This window comes from Cornus florida, unplaced genomic scaffold (assembly GCF_030987335.1).
Source record: "Cornus florida cultivar Cherokee Brave unplaced genomic scaffold, ASM3098733v1 CherokeeBrave_3.0.0_Hap2_Chr11, whole genome shotgun sequence".
Taxonomy (NCBI): domain Eukaryota; kingdom Viridiplantae; phylum Streptophyta; class Magnoliopsida; order Cornales; family Cornaceae; genus Cornus; species Cornus florida.
In genome coordinates, this window is record NW_026775581.1 from 31,020,571 (window position 1) to 31,039,971 (window position 19,401).

At 34.0% G+C, this 19,401-nt stretch overlaps 2 protein-coding genes across 3 annotated transcripts; both read left to right on the plus strand.

The window, feature by feature from the left end:
- The first annotated feature begins 914 nt into the window (after positions 1-914).
- LOC132283187 (germin-like protein subfamily 3 member 4) lies at positions 915-1,709 on the plus strand. The gene has a single exon (XM_059785113.1). It carries the CDS (start codon positions 935-937, stop codon positions 1,625-1,627), a length of 693 nt encoding a protein of 230 aa, XP_059641096.1. The 5' UTR covers positions 915-934; the 3' UTR covers positions 1,628-1,709.
- Positions 1,710-4,300: 2,591 nt separating this feature from the next.
- On the plus strand, positions 4,301-18,438 carry LOC132284633 (uncharacterized). Of its 2 annotated transcripts, none has more exons than XM_059786753.1 (12): positions 4,301-4,511; positions 4,730-4,858; positions 5,126-5,249; positions 5,379-5,518; positions 5,630-5,774; positions 6,570-6,748; positions 8,163-8,400; positions 9,219-9,299; positions 9,502-9,647; positions 11,985-12,092; positions 12,546-12,742; positions 17,715-17,830. In XM_059786753.1, exons 1-11 carry the CDS (start codon positions 4,443-4,445, stop codon positions 12,702-12,704), a joined length of 1,518 nt encoding a protein of 505 aa, XP_059642736.1. In that variant the 5' UTR covers positions 4,301-4,442; the 3' UTR covers positions 12,705-12,742; positions 17,715-17,830. The 2 variants fall into 2 exon arrangements, with proteins under 2 accessions (XP_059642736.1, XP_059642735.1); XM_059786752.1 differs by having other exon boundaries at positions 4,314-4,511; positions 12,546-12,634; positions 17,715-18,438.
- The last annotated feature ends 963 nt before the right edge of the window (positions 18,439-19,401 follow it).

A 19,401-nucleotide genomic window follows, 5' to 3' on the forward strand; every position in this document is an offset into this window, starting at 1 on the left:
GAATGTTAGAACTTTTTTTTTTTTTTTTTCATAATTAGGAATTACACTTTTAGTAACCTCAGATATTTAATTTTAGTCAAAATTTTACACGGTGTCCAAAGGTAGAACTATTTACTCTTATGTCGTGTTTATTAAAGTAAATTTAGGTCCAAGTTTAAATATTAAATTTTGGCGCGCTCTACCTTTTAAATTATTATTTTTACTTAAAATTAAATTATAAAAGTTTCACCAAACCACGCAATACTTGGTTCTAATGCCATAATATTATATAACGAGGGCAATGGTTGTGAGTGACCAGAATGTGTTCGCTGCAATGTCAACTAGAGAAAAAAATTTGCTTCCAGGATTACTAAAAAGAGCAATGAGATGTCAATCAGACCATTTATTATGTAATATGATACATTTTGTACTTATGTATTCATAAATAAGCAATTGTAATTTTTTCTTCCTCTTAAAGCGCGTGTATCAGTCCCACAACACACATATCATTCAAGTCTGGAGTGTGGTTCGAAAGCGAAATCTCAACGAGTTACTTCCCAGAGCCCTACCAATGACGCAACGCCCCTGATTATGCAAATCTCAACGAGTTACCTCCCGAATCCCTGCCAACGTCGCATCGTCCCTGGGACGCACTTGTAAAATTTTAAGAGATCTTTTTTTCATTTAATTCATATTTTTGTTTAACTCTAATATTTTCTTCTATATTAGTTACAAGGTTACGATTATCTAGATAATTGCAGCACATCTTTCTTTTAAGCAATGCACTTCTTAGTTCTTACAACATAATCTACTTCTAGGACAGTAGTGAAGTGAACTCCAAGCCATAGAAAGTATTACTTCCACTTGTAGCAACCTCAAAACATTCCATATATATATTAGTCACATATGAAAATAAGGATATAGTGTATAGCAACGATAAATATCTACACATAAGATGGATCAAACTAAACAAAAAATGACGAAGCCTTTTCTTCTCTTTTGCATTGTCGTCTCCTCTTACTTCAATTGCATCAAACTCTGCTCCTCCTTCGACAGCAATAACATCTTTGATGCATGTCCAACGGATGATTCAAAACGTCAAACCATATTCATGAACGGGTTCCCATGCAAGAACCCGACAAACATTTCAGCCTCGGATTTCAAGACCTCGAGGCTGAACCACGTGGGAAACACAGACAACTTCGACCTGTCCTCCACCACCATCGTCACCGCCGCGGACTTCCCGGGCCTCAACACCCTCGGCCTATCGGTTGCCAGGACCGACCTGGAAGTGGACGGCATGGTGGTGCCACACTCGCACCCGAGAGCATCCGAGATGATCTTCGTTAGCAAAGGTGTTGTGTTTGTTGGATTTGTGGATGCCGCCAATAAACCGTTTCAGAAGGTTCTTAAGGAAGGTGATGTGTTTGTGTTTCCTAAAGGTCTGCTTCACTATTGCTTGAATTCTGGGTTCGAGTTGGCTACTGTGTTTTCTGTGCTCAACAGCCAAAACCCTGGTGTGGTTAGTATCTCAAATGCTATGTTCGACTTCGATGATTCGGAGGCAATGAAAATGCTAAAGAAGAAATTGATCTCTCTTTCTACGCATGAGAACGATCAACAATGTGACTCGTTCCGGGACTTGTGATTTTAAATGAAGCTAAGGGTTGAAACAACTACTATGTTTGTGAATGATCTAATACTAATATACTGAAATAACTGTCTCTGCATATATTTATAGTAATTCAGTGGATATACATATATATATATTTTATGATGTATTATCGTGAGCAACTATATCGATAGTCTGAATTCAACCACTGAGATTAATTGTGAGAGGTTAGTGGTCGCCAAATTTCTAACACTACCTTTTTATTTTACAAAAAATAAGAATAAAAGAAAATAAGAATCATGGGTACGCAAAGTGAAAAAAAAAAAAAAAGAAAAGAAAAAAAAAGAGTGCAAAAAATAACCAATTCCACTAAACTACATATTGCTCCTTGAACTATTTGTTACAATTAAGGATAAATTCAGTGTAAAAGACTATTTTACCCTTTTTTTAAAATTAATTTTATCATTTCTTATTAAATTATCTATATTATCTTTTCTCAATTATACTATTTACCTTAATTTTATTATTAGTATCAATTTATTATAAAAAAATAGCAAAAAAGAAATGAATTTGTAATTAAAATGCTTAACTTATTATTAAAACTTCATTATTTATAATAAACCTTTATACTCAATTTAAATTTATTTCTATAGAAAAATACTTTCTTTATCATACAATATACTCCATATTGATAAAAAATTAATAAATTACTTAAATAAAAAATACATTATTTTCATGCAATATATTCATGAAAAATTAAGAAATTATCACATTTTGTGCATAATACTCCATGAACTATCACATTTTGTTGCAAAATGCCACCAATGCTTAGACTATATTTCATTAAATGACTACGTTAGATCACAATCGCTAAAAAAGCAGGTAAACAACTAGTTCAACCAACTCAGTCATTAAACAAATGGTTTGTCTTTGCAGGATTTCAACCATGAATTTATGCAAACTGGAATGATTGTCATGCCCAATTAAAAAATTATAATGGGTCTTGTTTTAAAGCATACAACATTCTTATAGAAGCTCAACAATTGTTCTATAATGTGGGTCAAGCTGCACAAAATATTTTCGCAAACTTTGCAAAATGACAGGAACAGTAGAAGTAAAAAACTTTTACAATCCTGGAATTCCAATCAATTTCTACGAAGAAGTCAATGGTGTATGGAAAATGCATCAACTAGACTGCAATAAGAAATTCAAGCAACACCTGAGTGCTCTTACTTCTCTCATTGCTAAACAAACAGCCATCACCAAAGAGCTTAAAAAGCTTTGCGTTCAAATTTGTTTATCAGTTGACTAGGAAAAGATTTTTCTTTAACTCATATTAATTGTTTTTTAAAACTTGCCCAGTTAGTTGGAGAAAATGATTTTCTAAATAAGACATTTGCAAAAATCAATAGAATATGTCTTTTTGAAAAAGTAAGAAACATGTTTCCTCTTGACCTGTTTAAAATAATCCTCTGGAAAATAGAAGATAATTTTAAAACTATCAGTTATTTCTATCTTGTTAATCACCAAGAAATAAATCACTTCGACATGATTTACAATAGAAAATTAATTCCAAAAATGACTATTTTCATTGTCCTGGTTTTGAATGGTCAATGGAACTTGTTGATTGGGTACTAATTAACAAAATTAATTACTTTCTCCTCACATGATTGTACTTCATGGAATGCTTTTCCAGCAATTAATAGTTTATTGCACCTAAAAAACAAAGCAGTTGCAGTTAGTGTATCTCAAACAAAAGATGCATGCCTTCACACAATTTGTGACTGAAGAAGACTCTTTGTCACACAACTGTTCATGAACTATCCCGATTATGGACACGAATAACACCTTGAATCCACTGAATTCTTAACAAAAATTACGAATCTCACAATCGATGTTCCCCCAGACATCATCATGGGTGCCGAACAGTCCGATGTTGATTGGCATGAATATTATGCTCAAAGCCTAGTCAGCAGTCCTCCTTTAGATGAGTATGCATGGAAGACTGACATTATCTTCTCCCTGATCGACTGCACAGCAATCCAGCACACAACAAGAAGAAATGTCAAAACTACTATTCATCAACAGTGAAAAGTAGAGTCTACTATTCATCAACAGTGAAAAGTGACCAACAAAACACTATTCATGAACAGTGAAAGCAGATTCCATCTTATCCGGATATTATTCATGAACAGTACTTGTCAAATAGTAAAAATCACTTTTATTTTCTTATTTAAACCAACGCTTTGTTTAACATTCGGCATCTGAAGTTTTATATTTTTATCTTTATCTTCTCTATCCCTCTTGTAAACGTTCTTAGTTCTTCTATCTTCCTTTTATCTTTCCGTATATTGGTATCAGAAAGGACATTATAGTCATTTAATGAAATATAGTCTAGGCATTGGGGGCATTTTGCAACAAAATGTGATAGTTTATGGAGTACTGTGCACAAAATATACTTTAAATGAGTTATTTGTAAATTCATACTTTTCTGTATTTTGTTTTATTTTTTTATTTTTTAAATTTACAAATTGTATTTTTTCTTTTTCTACCAACTAAACTTTAAATTGTTCGACAAATTTTCCGTTCTATTGGCGTTATATATCCTTAATATCCAGCTTTTAACTCAGGCACTTGGCAGGTAGCACTAAGCTAACCTCATATTAATTTTTTCATGTCCATTCTTCTATAATTTATAATTTTTTTAATATATATAACACAGGCACAAGTATAGCTGTTTTATCAACCATTGCGCGCCAAACTAGTCCAAAAACCCCTATTATACATTGATATATAAGGAGAGTCGGAGAGATGCAGATAGAGAGAAGAGAAGCAGAGAGAGGAAGGCAAAATGTTTATGCTGTGCTTCGTATTGGATCTGAGGAGCCTATCGCCTCCATTACTTCGAGACCTAAAGAAGGTATATATATATATATATATATATATATATATATATATATATGTTTGTGTATTTGTATATATTCGAAGTTACTTTTGCTTAATCTCTGAGTCTAATAGCAATTCCTTTCTCAATTCTCACTCTTATGATTATCACTCTCAAACGTTCAATTATGCATTTTCATATTTTGAGATATTGATTAGTAAATCGATTCACTGTATCGTGTATTCTCTCTCTAGTCGCTGTTGCAGCTCGCCAATTTCTATGCCGTTTCGGCTCCGATCGCTGAGAGACTACGCTCCAAGCCACTCACTGATCGGATCGGACTTTGCTATCTCTTCAAAAATCGAGTTTCTTCTTCCGATGAGGTATGGTTACCTATATCTATGTCCATATTCATGTATGTATACGTGTGTATATGTGTTTTACACTTTTTTCTATTTTCAGACTATAATGGTTCGATTATGAAATTTCACAATTTAAACACACAATAACGGCTTTCAATTTGGCAATTTCAGTCTGTGTGTACACAGTACACACACAGATTGTGGCTATTATATATATTTGTATGGATAGATTGGATATATATATATATATATATTGATGATCTGTGAATTAATCCACATTGAAAACAGTTAAAGGTTGCATACAGTCCAAGAGGAAACTTCAGTCTTCGTGATTTCCACCATGCGGTCAACAACCTGCCAACTGATGCCTTCTTGCCTGAATTAAACGATTCTGGAGCTCTCTATTGCCGTGGTAATCTTTGTATGCGTGTTAATTTACATAGACATATATAATTCCATTACTTTTTGTTTCTTTGTTATCTTAATTGTCTTTTATCTCTGATTTTTCCTATTGGCAATTCAATATGGTCATTACAATCAGATTTGAAACTTTTAAGCATCCTAAGCCATGAAGGTATATACTCATGGGGTTGTCATGAAAAAGATATTGCGAGAAAAGTGATTTTGATTAGCTCTTGCTTTGTTGAAGACCTAGATTCTGCTATGAGAAAGACTCTCATGGTGAGGCAAACTTCACCTGTATTTCGATTCTCTTTTATGTTTAAGACTGCTGGCATCATGCCTATAACCTTAGAATCTTGAATTTCCTTTTGGTGGTTCATCTTCTGATAGGATGCAGGAGAAAACTGTGTCTCAGTTGAGTTTGTATTCTTGGAGCAAAACTTGAGCCATCTTAGTGACATGCCACGAAATATCATCAAATTTGACAAGCATATCAGTGATCTCGAGAATTGCTCATTTCGAACCTATCTTCCAGGTTAAAGTTATATTGGGAACAGTGCTTCAATCATATAAAACACCTGATTTTTTTTTATAACTATTATTCATGAATGTAGATTATTATCAGTTGTTTATCCAACATGATTTCTATTTTATTTATTTTTTTATTTATTTTTGGGGAATCATGATTATGAAGTAGTTAAAAATCCTAAAAAAATTCTTTTTATTAATGCACATATGTTATTTGTTAAAATGAAGTAGCTAGGTTTGGAATATCATTCATCAACCCTTTCTCATGATAACATTGACGAGTTGTACCAGAGTTGGTGTTAGTAATAATCTCTTCAATTTAAAATCAGCATGGAGTTAGTCCCAGACATCACCTTAAGATATGCCATGTATTCTCTTCTTAATAATAATTGTAATGAAGTGTTGGGAAGGAATGCTTTTTTGTTTATTTTGTGTGTGTGTGTGTGTGTGTGTGTGTGTGGATATAACATGCCCTTAAACATCAGTGGAATCTCATACCAGGAAACTGAAATGAAGGAGTCTCAGTGCTTTCACATTTTTACTGGCAGAATCGACATAAGGAAGGAGGGAAGAGAAAAGAAAGTGAAACAAAAGAATCTAGTGAACTCTCTCTCTCTCTCTGGCCGAAGTCTAACATTTTGTCAAGATTCCAGGGCCAATAATCTTATTCAAGAATTAAGAATGGAGTATTAGTGCCCAATGAGGGACTGTTAGTGAAATGATACATTTGTCATTGTATTTTAGGCCTATAAAAGCTGGGAAAAACGTTTATACTGAATACTTACAGAGAACAAATTTGCAGATGCACAGGTATTGTGTGGCCTGGTAAAACGATGGTTACAGGAGTTGAATGATGACGTGGAAGAATCATTACAGGCTCGCTTCATCTTTAAGAGCAACATTTTTGGTTCTTTCAATCAGATATCCTGCAATTTGTACCCATCTGTCATTAACATAATCGACAGATTCAGTCCCTGTCAGGTAGTAACTTTTAGTTCTGCTTTCTCTTGGTTCTAAAGTTTCTTTTCTTGCATGTTCCACAGTGGTTAACAACTAAAATAACTTCATTCAGCAAAACAGTTATCTTATGTCATGTAAAACCCAAATCACGTTGACATTTCAGCTGAGCATCATATATCTTGAAACACTATATGGCATTTATTACTGGTTTGATGGATTGTACACCATGTACATGTATTCTCCACTTTGTCTTTGCAATAACTTTATTTATTTGTATATCACCCTCCACCTTGAATACTTCTAGGTAGGACACATAGCATATATCTTAAATAGTTAATATACTTGCAAGTATATGTTTTTTAAGCACTTCAGTCATCACTAATTACAGCAGGAACTATATTGTTATAGCTTTTGAAGTAGTTTTATACGTTTAGAACCTTGTGTGGTGGAATTAGAATTGCGGGCCTAAACAGACGATTTCATACTCCCTTTGTTTGGTTGGGGGCCCTTAGATTTGCCACAATTCAAACATTGTTGCTACTAATTGCTGGTCTAGGAATCAGGAGTTAATTGGTTTCTAGTAGAATACTAGAATTCAGAATTTTAGGTCTATTTTTTCTAATCAGTTCGTATCACTTCTATTTGTTTTATTAGCTATAATTTAGCTTCCTCTTTCCTTTGGAAAATTCATAAAATCTGCAATTGATATGCCATAAACCAATTGAGATTAGGACCATTGCCCAAGTCTGTAATATGTCAATGTACACTATGCCAAAAACAAAATTAGAGAGATAAATAGATCTTTACCAATTTTAACTAATAATAACTGATTTAAATATAGTAGGTATCAGTTATTTAAGTATAGAGAGGAAAAATAAAAAAGTAATCACATACGGAGTACAAAATTTGGCGACACTAAGTTCTAATCTCTTAACAGGAATTTTAATTGTGCTTTCAGAGGTCTTATCTTGTCTTGACACTGAAGTTCAAGTCTATAGAAAGATGTAAATCTGGGTTGGGTTGTTCAGGTTATAAGTTTTCCCAATGTTGAAACTTGGCTGGCTGCATCTACAGCCATAGTCTGTAGTGTACTTTTGGTAAGTATTAAGTAATACTAGCTAGGTGTTTCTAGGTTACTCTTTGTTTATTTGAGAAATGTATTACATCATATATTTCCTTTGACAGGATACCTTATCCAGTTGCTCCTTTCTTTTTTTTTTTTTTTTTTTGTGTGTGTGTGACATTGTATTTTATTAATATGTACCATTGTTACGGACCTTTTACAGTCCCCAACCCCACTCCTTTCTTATTTGGGGGGAATTGCAGATGGTCTATAAGTTGTCACTGGTATTAAATAATTTCGTTTATTGTTCTTCGTATTTGTTGTAAATGGTTCATATTCTAATCATATAGGTATTGGTGTTTCCACAAGTAGACGTGCAGGTGTCATGGTATTCCATTAGATGGTGCAACTGGAAAGACAAAGAGGTCGTCTTGTCCAGTTACAGGCAGTGATCTAGGAATGCTTGATTTGAATGAAAATTCTGTGAAGGTTGGAGAACAAACAATCCTGTTTCTGCCCTCTTTCAAGAGCTGTGTGAAGCATCAGCAAGCTTCTTTGCCGATTGACTTCAATGTTATTGAGAGGACTAATTTAGGATCTCTATGCGAAGGTAAGTGACAATTAGAACACTGCCTGCCAATTTCTGTAAAAAATGGAGATTAATTTATTGAGGTAGTTTCATTTTCTTAAAACTAATGCTTTTCATCTGTTTTGTGGCCATTTTGGCGCCTACCATTCCTTGTGATGAAGGAAAGAATACTGCTTTATAACTAGTGTTAAAATATTGTTTAATGCTAAGAATTGATGCTCACCTCAAGATTACTACCTTGTGTCTCAATCCTTTAGTGTCATGCCTTTTGACTGTGAACTTGACATCTTACAATTTGATACTGGCTTGTGCCTTTGGAATGTACACCTCCCATATTAAATAAAAAATTATGGTCCAGTGACTGTTTATCAAAGTTTTACTTGTCATTATAATTTTATTATTAAAAAAATATTATTCTTATTTTTAATAATTTAACCATTCAAAATTCTTTTATTGCCTGCTTCACATATCTTATGCTGAGGCTTGAAGAGATTTCCTGCATTATAAATTCTTTTATATCACTTCAGAGAATTTCGTATTTTACCTTGAGAGTTAGAATAAATTCTGATGGGTCTTATTGGTTGGGCAGCTCAGATCAATGGGTTGAACATTTCAGATACATTATGCATATGGTATTGTAATACCAAAAAATAAAGAGCATTCCACTTTTCCCTCTCTTTGTTTCTTGTATTGGGTTGAAAGGCACAATTACTTTTCCACGTCTCACAGATTTGTAATTTTAGCTAAAGATTCAGCATCACACTTTATTATGTCAACTTTCCTCTCAAGGATGGATTCAGCATCTACAACTAACTCTTACTTTTTGGCGTTCTCAACAGGGCTTGTTTTAGGAACGTCCTACATGGTAACTTCATCAACTTTTAATGAGTCAGATGATACGTCAGAGCTAAATACTCAAGGTGTGTGAAAAGGCTCCATTTAAGTTTCTGTTGTGCATTGTTAATGTTAAATAAGAGAGATTTCTGTAGTAACACTGCCCTTGGCTTTCACTCTATGATCTATCTTGATTAATGTTAGTTAATTTTCTTGTTTTTACTTTTGAGTATTTCTCTACAAATTTGGTGTCTATTCCATTTTATGAGACAGGCTGTGGTTTGGCAGTTTTTCAGGGGCTTTCAAGTGTACTTCATTCCTTTGACCAGGGTTTAGTTTGCTATTCAAATTGTCAAATAGAAACTATGATGGAGGCTTCCTTCTACTGCTATTATATTCTTCTCCCTTCAGACAAAGGTCTAATGATTCTCAGGGTAAATAACCTTTGTCATTTATTTTGGGCTAACTCTGTTCCTGCCAATTGCTACCTCAATTCAAGTTTCTAAATTGACACTGATGTGCTGACAGACTACTACTTTAACTATTCATAATTGTCAGCAATGAGAACTTTTTACATCACGTGCTTGCCAAGTTTACCCTTATTTTAGTTGGGGGAGAAAATGATCGAGTTGTTAGGGAGGCAAAGAAAGAGAGGAAGTGGAGAGGAGAGAAATAAAGCTGTTGGATTCTGTTGTTGCCACGCATAATGATTGTGATGCAGAGTGGGAAGCAATACCCATTAAAACTTAATCAACTCAGGCAAAAAGTGAAGTTCAAATACCAAAAGTGGCTACTGATTAGATTTTCCTTATTAATTCTGAATGTGGATTCTAGGGTCGTGGATTCTAGGTTCTAGTTGTAGAGCCATAAGTTGAGCATGGGGTGAATTGGAATCAAATTTGAGGGACAGGTTTTTACCTCTTGATTATAAGCAGAATTTGTTTAAAATTTTGAACTCTTCTTTAAATGGACATGAGTCACATGAATTTTGATGATTACCCCAAACACCAGGAGAAATGAATTTAAAGTTGAGATACAAGCTTGAGCAGTGTTGGCTAAAAAAGAAGATGACGTAACTTCCCACCATTCATATGGAATCGAAGTTCAGATAATGGATTATTTGTTAATTGTCCAAGCATGGCTCGCAGTCGATGTTGCTGCTGTAGTCACGAACGCGGTGTAATTGAATCTGCTTGTGTCGGCGTAACGTACCAAAATCGATTATCGCACTTGTGAATTTTTCTTGACCTTGCACATAGTGCCCGAAGTGCAGCAAGTGCACCCGTATGTGACTTTTTACAACATAATTTGTTAAGGGTGGAATTTTTATTAAATTTTAATGATTTTTATTGCATTTTTGAAGATCAGTTAACACAAGTAACTTATTAATGAATTTTGTGTCATTATTGTTATTAAAAATGTTTAATATTATACTTTTAATGAAATTAATGAAGAATAAACTCAATCATGAAATAAATGAATTCTCATATACCTTATATTGTTAGATAGTTATATGTATTGTTTAAATTGTTAAGGGAAGTATAGCCTTTTTATCTCCGGTAAAGTGCCAAAAAAACCCATGAACTATTGTGCTTTTGCAAATAACCCCCTGAACTACAAAACTGCCCCCCTAAACTAATGATTTGTTGCAATTAAGGACAAACCCATCACAAAAGTCTATTTTACCCTTTCTCATTTCTTATTAAATTATTTTTATTACTTTTAAAACTGTAAGGTCATAGGACTTTAGGTTGGCAAATCTTGATAGAAACTAGTCTCTATTTTTGCTTATTTTTATGTTTGTTAAAGTCTCTAGTTAGTTTAATTAGTTGTGGTACCTTGTCCAAGGTAGATATGTGTTATGTATGTCTCAATTTCTTATTGGTTGGGTCTTGGGTTGTATTGGTTTGGGGATGTGTTATTAGACTTGGGGCCAAAGTAATTGTACTTGAGGCCCAAGTAACTGTATTCCTACCCAACAAGGATTTGTATTACTTGTTCATCAAGCTATGGTTGGGAACTGTCAATAGATGGAGAGGGAGTTGAGTGGAGAAGAAAAGAGAATGGAGGGAGTGAGAAGAGAAGAGAGTGAGTGAGGTAGAGATATGCAATAAGTGTGTGGGAATTCTCTATAGTTGTGTATTCTCTTGATTCAGTATAGTGGATTTTCTTCTCTCCGTGTACATAGGCGAATCACGTTAAATATTGTGTTATTATATGTTTTTTTTAGTCATGCTTCAGCTGTGCCGAACAAAGGAGTTTAATTTCCAACAATATGGAATTCCACATATATTCAAGGAAAAATTGTAATTGCAACTTATATTGGGACACTCACTAAACATGCACTCATCACATGTTTGATTCAAATAAATCCTTTTTGGTATGCAGTGCAGTGTTTTTAGGAACTTAAAATAAAAATCCCATTTATAATAGGACAGCAGACTTGCATTAATCGAGGGATCCATTGAAGCCTTACCGGCCTGGTGTCAATTGATCGACCTAGATCAATCGAGCAGTTTGAATCTCAGTTTCCTTTTTAAATTGAAACAAACAAAACCCTAGAGTTTTTCTGAATTTGAAGTCCATAATAAAGGCACTAAAAGTTCAAAAAAAAAAAAAAAAAAAAAAAAAAAACACAACATACTAGAGCGTCCAAGCATCCAAGATCACTAGAGCATCCAATCATACTCATTACATTTTTAACCTTTCTGCTTTTGTACTTCTCTGCTTCTTGTTCTAAATTTCTAATTAAACTAAGAATGAGCATGCAGCGCCTTGCAGGATCAGAGGATGTTTTGCCATCCCCGGATGTCAGTCAATTATTTGGTTCTTCATCATCTAAGGAGATTGAAAACTCTGTCCAAGGCTCTTTACTGAAGGTTGGATTTAGTTTAAAACTATGTTGAGAATTTCTTTTTCTCTTTATTTAACTTTGATAATCTTTCATTCTTGTAGTCAATTTTAGTTTGTTTGTCTTCAATGCCTTAATAGATTCTGTATAAAGTCGAACATATTTTAAAATTGCTACTGCTACCTGATGATAAATTACAGGGTACAGGAATGCAAATCCATTAGCGACATGGACAAGATTTTCTAGGTTTCTATATGGATATGACATATTATAGAAAAAAAGTTGTTTGTTCAAATGATTATGTGTAGGGAAATCTGTATATTGTACTAGATCCTAAAAGAGCATCATTGCAACTTTATTAATATAAATTATTTAGATCTCTGATGGTTCAATTTTTTTGCTGAAAATAGATAAGCTTTCCTTGTTAGTGGAAAATTATTGAGCTTGCTTAAATGATGTTTTCATGCCTATGTTTTTTCAGATGGAAGTAAATGACTACAATCCCTTCCTGCATGAGAGAGGCTTCCATCAAAAACTAAACTTGCTTGTAAAAGAGAGCTTGCAGTTTGGGTATTTATCTTCTCCATTCAGCTTGAGACTTCCTCATATATACACTACACTGAAAGGATACATACATTAACAGCTCCTTTGTAGTTGTGGTCCTTCTGCTAAAATTGAGTAAGTTTTCTGTGGTTGTTAGTTATTTCCAGGGAGAATATTACTGACCTCCCCTGAGGGTTTTTAATATGTCTCATGGTCACCATAGGTTTAAAAAATAAGCACAAATCTTTCTGCCGGCGGACAAGATAAACAGAATCATCATTCGGTTGCTTTTTGGCCACATTGACTGCATGAATTGTCCATAATAACCATAAGATGTTTGGGAAAGCTCAAAATTTCATTTCTAACCCTATAAACAAAAACAACAAACACACACACACACACGAAAAAAAGAAAAAAAAAAGAAGAAAGAGATGAATTGCCCTAAAGGTGAACGGGTAAGTTTAGAAGGAAATGGTTAGTGTACTATGAAAACATGAAGGTTGCTATTTCTATGTATAATAGTAGCTATATATAGGCAGATTCCTGGTGCTTCTCGACAAAATCAAGCCTTTAATGGACTGTTGGTGGATGAGCATCTGAATCCGATTCCATTCCTTCATCACAATTCTCTAAATCATAATCTTTCGATGAGGTCACTTCCATATGCTTACAACAGAGGTTCAGAGTGAGGTGTTTCACTAATTTCTTCAATGAGCTTTTGCAAAGATCATCTTTGCCGGGAGAAATTTCCTCTCTAGGATTTGGGAATAGCCATGTTAATGAGAGTACTCATGAGCTTGGAAAATGTCAAAATCTTCTGTTTGTTGTTCTCCAATCCAATAATCATCATATGTAAAAGCAGGCAAATTGATGAATTTACCCATGGCAATGTAGGACATGAACTCTAAGTGGGGATGGGTGAGTTCGGGATGATTTTTGGGTTCTATGTTGAGCTCTAAGATCTTGTAGAGTGCTTGAAACTGAGGTTTGAGGTTTTTATTTTAAACCTTGCAATATAAAGGACTGGGTGATTGCATTGCATGGCTTTGATTTATTGAATGGATACCCTTTCATCTTCTTCTTTTGGTAAACCAAACGATCCTTCGGCTGAGCGAGAGCAAGAAGAGAAACAACATTTTCAACACTTTCTTTGTCGATTGACCGACACTCACTGGAGACCTCTTGTTTGATCGACTGACATAGACTGAAAAATATATTTCCAACCCTGCAAGCCCTTAATCGATCGATAGATCAGTTGACATAGTCTATATGTGGATTCTTAGACTAATTTGAAAATTTTTGAATTTTAATTTTATGTCTAAGACTTTTAATACACTAAAATAAACATATAAAATTAATATAAAACGTATAAAAATAATCCTTTTTTGGGTTTTGTCTCTTCGTTTTTTTTTTTTTCTGTGTTTTAAATAAATAAATATATAAAATTAAGGCCTAAACCATGCCATTTACTCAACTTTTTAAATCAAGTAAAAAATCCAAATGCTTCAAATTGAAATTGAACCCACAAATTTAATTTATTTTAGTTAGATACTCACACACACCCACAAATGCCCCTATGGGGCGCAAACTCCTCACCTCCCCTTTAAGGGACAAGAGGTTATACGAGTTGGGTATGTCATAGTGGTCTCAAATTTTAATTATTTCAAGCTCAATAAACTAAAAAATTTAAACAATTTGGTTCAAAGTTTTGTGCATTTATAATTCCTCAGAAATCAACTCAGAAAATCACGTGCACATTAGAATTAAACTTGACGCATATATAAACCAAGTCGAATTTATGTTCTAAAACAAAAATAATTTTCAATAAGAAAGATTTGAGGGTTTACACATATTTTCAATTCTTTTCAACTTTTCTTTCTTTTCGCGATGGCTTTCATGCTAGTGGTAGATAGCTATTTCCTAAGATGTTTAATTATTGTTCTATTTTCTATTTAGTCTTGGTAGCTTTGGACAATTCCCATAGGTAGCCATTTTCATGAAAAATATTCAGTCTTGAGACTGCCTTAACAGAAAATTTTGTTTTTCCTAACAAGTTAGTCATTATTTAAGTTAAAGTTCACAACTTAGACAAGTAAGCATATATGTGAGTAATTTAAAGAGTTTTTCACTAATAAAAAAAATAAAAAACATAGTCTTACTTGAAATTATTTTAAAAGAAACTATACTATAGAAACATATACAATCACATAGTCTTAGGTTTCCAGAATATAATCCATTAAAAATAACCCTAAGCTATGATCTTTCTTTTATGTAATCACTTATCATTTGATTTTTAAGGTTTTGATGGCCCAAGGAATCCAATGGAATATCCAGAAATATTTTTTCAAGTCATTCCTGCTTAACCAAATTGATTTTTTGTTCATTGAGACATCTTGGTTCCTATTAGGTGACTTATTCTTTTTTGGATTTCTTCTTAACATTCTGATTTCTGTTGGGTGGATAATTATTAAACATGGCATTCTTCCAAAAGCATCCATTTTTCAGCATCGCCATGGCGTTGATAACGATAAAATCTAAAGTGCCCTACCTTATCACTGCAAGTGCAGTACAGAAAAGTGGCTGAAATTTTTTTGAAGGGCGAACAACTTGATTATTCCTAGATTGAATACGAGAAGTTTGAGCATTCTTTGTCATTATGCTTAGTAACATGAATAGAAATATGTTTAGTCCTAGTAAAAGCAGGAGTAGTAGGTAACACAACTTTTGTTGGAGAAGTTTCAATATAACCTAAGCCAGTCTTATCATATGAAGATTTACCCATTAAGTAGCTTATCTAGATGTAAACTTAGATGCTACTACCTTAGAGGTTTCAAGTTCAGCCTCTAATTTTTCAATGCTTTTAATATAATAGTTCTCTAGGTTTTGTACCTCATAATCTTGTTCTAAGACTTTTATCTTTTAGAGCAAATCAGTTCTACCTTTTCAGGTTTATCTATGTACAATGTTTTCTCAGGCAATATTTTCTTAGTTTGTTAAAAGTTTGTTCTAGCTTCTTAATTATTAAGATTGTTAGCTTGAACAGTCTCCTCAAATATTTAATTAACCGTTGCTTTGAGCTTTGAAGGATCATCATTATCATCTTTTTAATCTTCACTTCCAATATAACTATTATTATCTTCTTTGGTATCACTATTCAATTCAGAAGTTCTCTGGAAGAATTTTGAGGTTCTACACTTGAAACCAACGCAACTTGTGATACCTCCTCAGCCTTAGAAGAAGAATCATCACTATCTAATTCAGATGAATTAGAATGCTCCGTAGCTTTCTTCTTCTTATCTTTGTTATTTTTCTTTAGGTTTCTTAGGACATTCTTTTAGAAAGTGACCTTTCTCGCCACAATTCCAGCATATTATATCCTTCGAAGTTCTTTTAGATTTTTCCTTCCTAGGTTCAAATTTTCTTGAAAACTTACCTTTATTGCTAAATTTGTTTTTCAAAAACTTTTTAAATTTCCTAGCAAGTAAAACAATTTCTTCGGCAGACTCGCTGCTAAAATCATCACTGGGATCTTTCTTTATAACTCAGTGCAAGGCTTCTAGCCTATTAGTTGGAGGATTGTGGAGTTCATAGGTTTGTCCTGATCCTACTAAGTCAACTACCTTAATATTATCTATATCTTTACTTTCTTCTATGGCAGTAACCTTAGCTTTAAATGTTTCAGAAAGAGATCTAAGTATCTTTGTCGCTGCTTTCAATGGCCAGAAAACACACCAGATGTGTCCTAAGCAGTGTTTTTCGCTCCATACTCATGGCACATATACTTCCATGGGGTGATTTTGGAACGCAACAAAACTTTGTGGACGATGAACTTTGACAGAGTTCACACAGATGCAGTAAAGATAATAGGTCTTCTTGATAGTAAAATTGACATAATTTTCCAGCAAAAATTGCGGTGTAATTCTATACTTACGAGGATGAAAGGAGGCTGCTAATCTAGAATTAGTCAGGTCATCCTTCCAGAAAATACTTGCTCATAAAACCTTTCCCTGGCATCAAAGTTGTTAGAACCAGTGCTCTGATACCATTATAGTCGGCCCACATATAATAACTAAGTGGCAGTGATATAACCCCAGGTTAGAGAGGGTTGTATAAATCTTGTTAAGGCATATGAATGTTTACAGAAAGACAAGGGAAGGAGGATATTTTTTTTTTTTGAATTTGAATGATTAAACTGGGAATTCCTGTGGTGTATTTAAATTTTACTATCCACCCCAGGTGCCTTAGAGCTACCTATATGACCATTCATAGGGTCACAACTGTTCCTGTAAAAGTTGTGCCTGAAAGTATATAAATATAAACCACCTCTTCTTCTCATCCAGGAAACAACCATCACCATCAGAGTTGTGATCATACATGGTGAGGTGCGTGAGTTCAAGTGTGATCATTCTGCCGGCCAACACCTTTCAGCTCAAGAAAAAATATCAAAGGAACTCAGAACCTTGTTAAGTTATTAAGAATATGACGTAATAATTGTCAACTCCAGAAAAACTGAGGCTAAGTCTAAGGCTTGTAAATGCGAGTTCATTGAAGCTGGGGCCAAGTTGACTGTGATCCATGATAGAACTGGCCCAGATTTTTTGAAATCCCCATAGAGTAACCAAATCTTTTGCCATGGTCATCTTTGAAGAAAACTAGTTATTGCTTGCATAAATTGAGACAAAGAAGCTCTATTTTCTGTTGTACATCCAATTGAAATTCAGCCTCTCAATTTTGATTTGAGAAGAAAATTTCAGTGAATGCATAATGTTTAATTGTAGCATTCATATTTAGTCTGATTCATTATGTTCTAAAATATCTGGTTTAGGTTTTGTCAAAATTCTTTTCAGTTTACTATATTTCGGATATATGGTCTTGGTTCCATGTATGAAGTAAATTCATTATGGAGGATGGCTTTGTTCCATGAAGTGATTGAAATTTGAATTCTGATGTAATTCTTTCTTTAAACTCTCTGACACTTGACTGGGCTTGTGTTAGTAGGCTTCATCACTGCTAAATCACAATTATTTGGCAATACTATCAAAACTAATGGTGAAGTTTTTCTTTGATGAACCAGTTGAAGCCATCTAACTTTAAATTTGAATATCAGCTCAATAACTTCCAGTTGCAAAGTTGAGACCTCTGAACCGAACTCAACGAAGAGAGATTCTTCAGCAGAGGCTATGCCATCAAAGCCAACAATAGATGTTGTAATAATAGATAAGGAAACTCCAGAGATGGATCTGACTGTCCAAGAAGACAAGACTACCGCTAGCATTGCGGCAGAATGGGAACAGCTGATTGTCAGTGAAATCCCCAAAATATATTCTCCCACTTGTGTTTCTAAACCGAAGTTGGATCGACCAGTCCTGTCACAGGTAGATACTAATAGGCAATTGGATGAAAGAACATCGAGGATATTGGAGAGGCTGGAGATCCCAAAACAGCAGAAAACAAAGGTAGTTTCACCCATTATCGTAAGCGGTGTCAATGTTGATGCTTGTGTTTCAAGAAAGACGCCTCTGATCCCGTTCCCATCCACTCAAGCAGCAGACCAGAACACAACAGGATCCCAACCTATGAAACCCAATTTCCAGAGGCTAAAAAGAAAACAGAGGTGAAAAGGGGATTTGATTCATATAAAGCCTGCACGCATTCTTGCAGAAATGTTCCACGAGGTTAGTGAATTCCTTTTTTTTTTTCTCTATTTGTTTGGTTTAGTATTTCATGCATACTCCTGCTACATGTACTGTAAATACAAGAACCTGCATAACCGTTCTAATATGAACAGTATGATCAATGAGGCTGGAAATACAAACCACAGTTTTCCTGTTCATGTTTTCTTTCTGCCATTCCATTATCCGAACTGTTATATATTTGGGATTTGGAGTGTCTCCATACCATAACTGTCCTTTTCCGTCCATTTTTGTCACCTTCCCTTTCCATCTATTTTAGTCACCTGCTGTTGAATTAACTAAGTTATATTTTGAGTAGTTGGATCCTAGTTCCAGTTTACCGTGGATATTGAAATGGACAGTCTTTCAATCGAGAGCCTCCAACCCAGATTTATATCCTTCTTGTATACTCCCTACTCCGTACTAATTTGATTTCGAATGGATAATACTATCAACACAGGAATCTAAATCTCTTATGAACTTGCAGTAGCTTATCATATGTAAAATAAGACAGAAATCGAAAACTGAATTATATTAGGGTTCCTTTAAAGTAATCTTACCCTTATTTAGCTGAAAAGACTCTTACAAATGAACCAGATACGTAATCTAGTACCTCTAATCAGAAGGAAAAAATGACATCTGAGATCATTTTAAAATGCAGATACATATCCTAGTTATTCGTATTACTTTTGTCATCCTCCACTCTAGCAACAAGTACGACTTAGAACATCAAATTTGGATATTCATCTGTTTCTGATATTAACTCTGCCATCATCCATTCATAGTATACATGAAAGCACAATCTCTGTCACAGAAAATACTTCTTGATTCTGATTCTACAATGTGGCAATGAGTATATAAAGTGAACACCAAAAGTTAGTTCTTAGGCCATTAATTGACATGAGTCTCATCTGCAAATTGATTCAGTTGAAATTGTTTCTTAGGCAATGACAGTATTATTACAAATTCAGAGGGTTCTTAGAAAAAAGAAAATGAAAGCAGAGATTTTGTGCATGCATGCAGCCCTCAGATTGGGTTGGGGTAGAGAATGATTTTAGATGAATCTCTAGAAGGTCTGAATTATTTGATCGAATCATGGTTTACAATTGTTGAAAGATAAAA

Bases quoted from the DNA above. Each gene is read 5' to 3' on its own strand.
- LOC132284633 (XM_059786752.1), top strand. From the start codon at position 4,443: ATGTTTATGCTGTGCTTCGTATTGGATCTGAGGAGCCTATCGCCTCCA. The intron at 4,859-5,125 runs GTATGGTTACCT...CATTGAAAACAG, and splicing joins GAGTTTCTTCTTCCGATGAG to TTAAAGGTTGCATACAGTCC. The intron at 9,300-9,501 runs GTGTGTGAAAAG...GTGGTTTGGCAG, and splicing joins GTCAGAGCTAAATACTCAAG to TTTTTCAGGGGCTTTCAAGT.
- LOC132283187 (XM_059785113.1), top strand. From the start codon at position 935: ATGGATCAAACTAAACAAAAAATGACGAAGCCTTTTCTTCTCTTTTGC.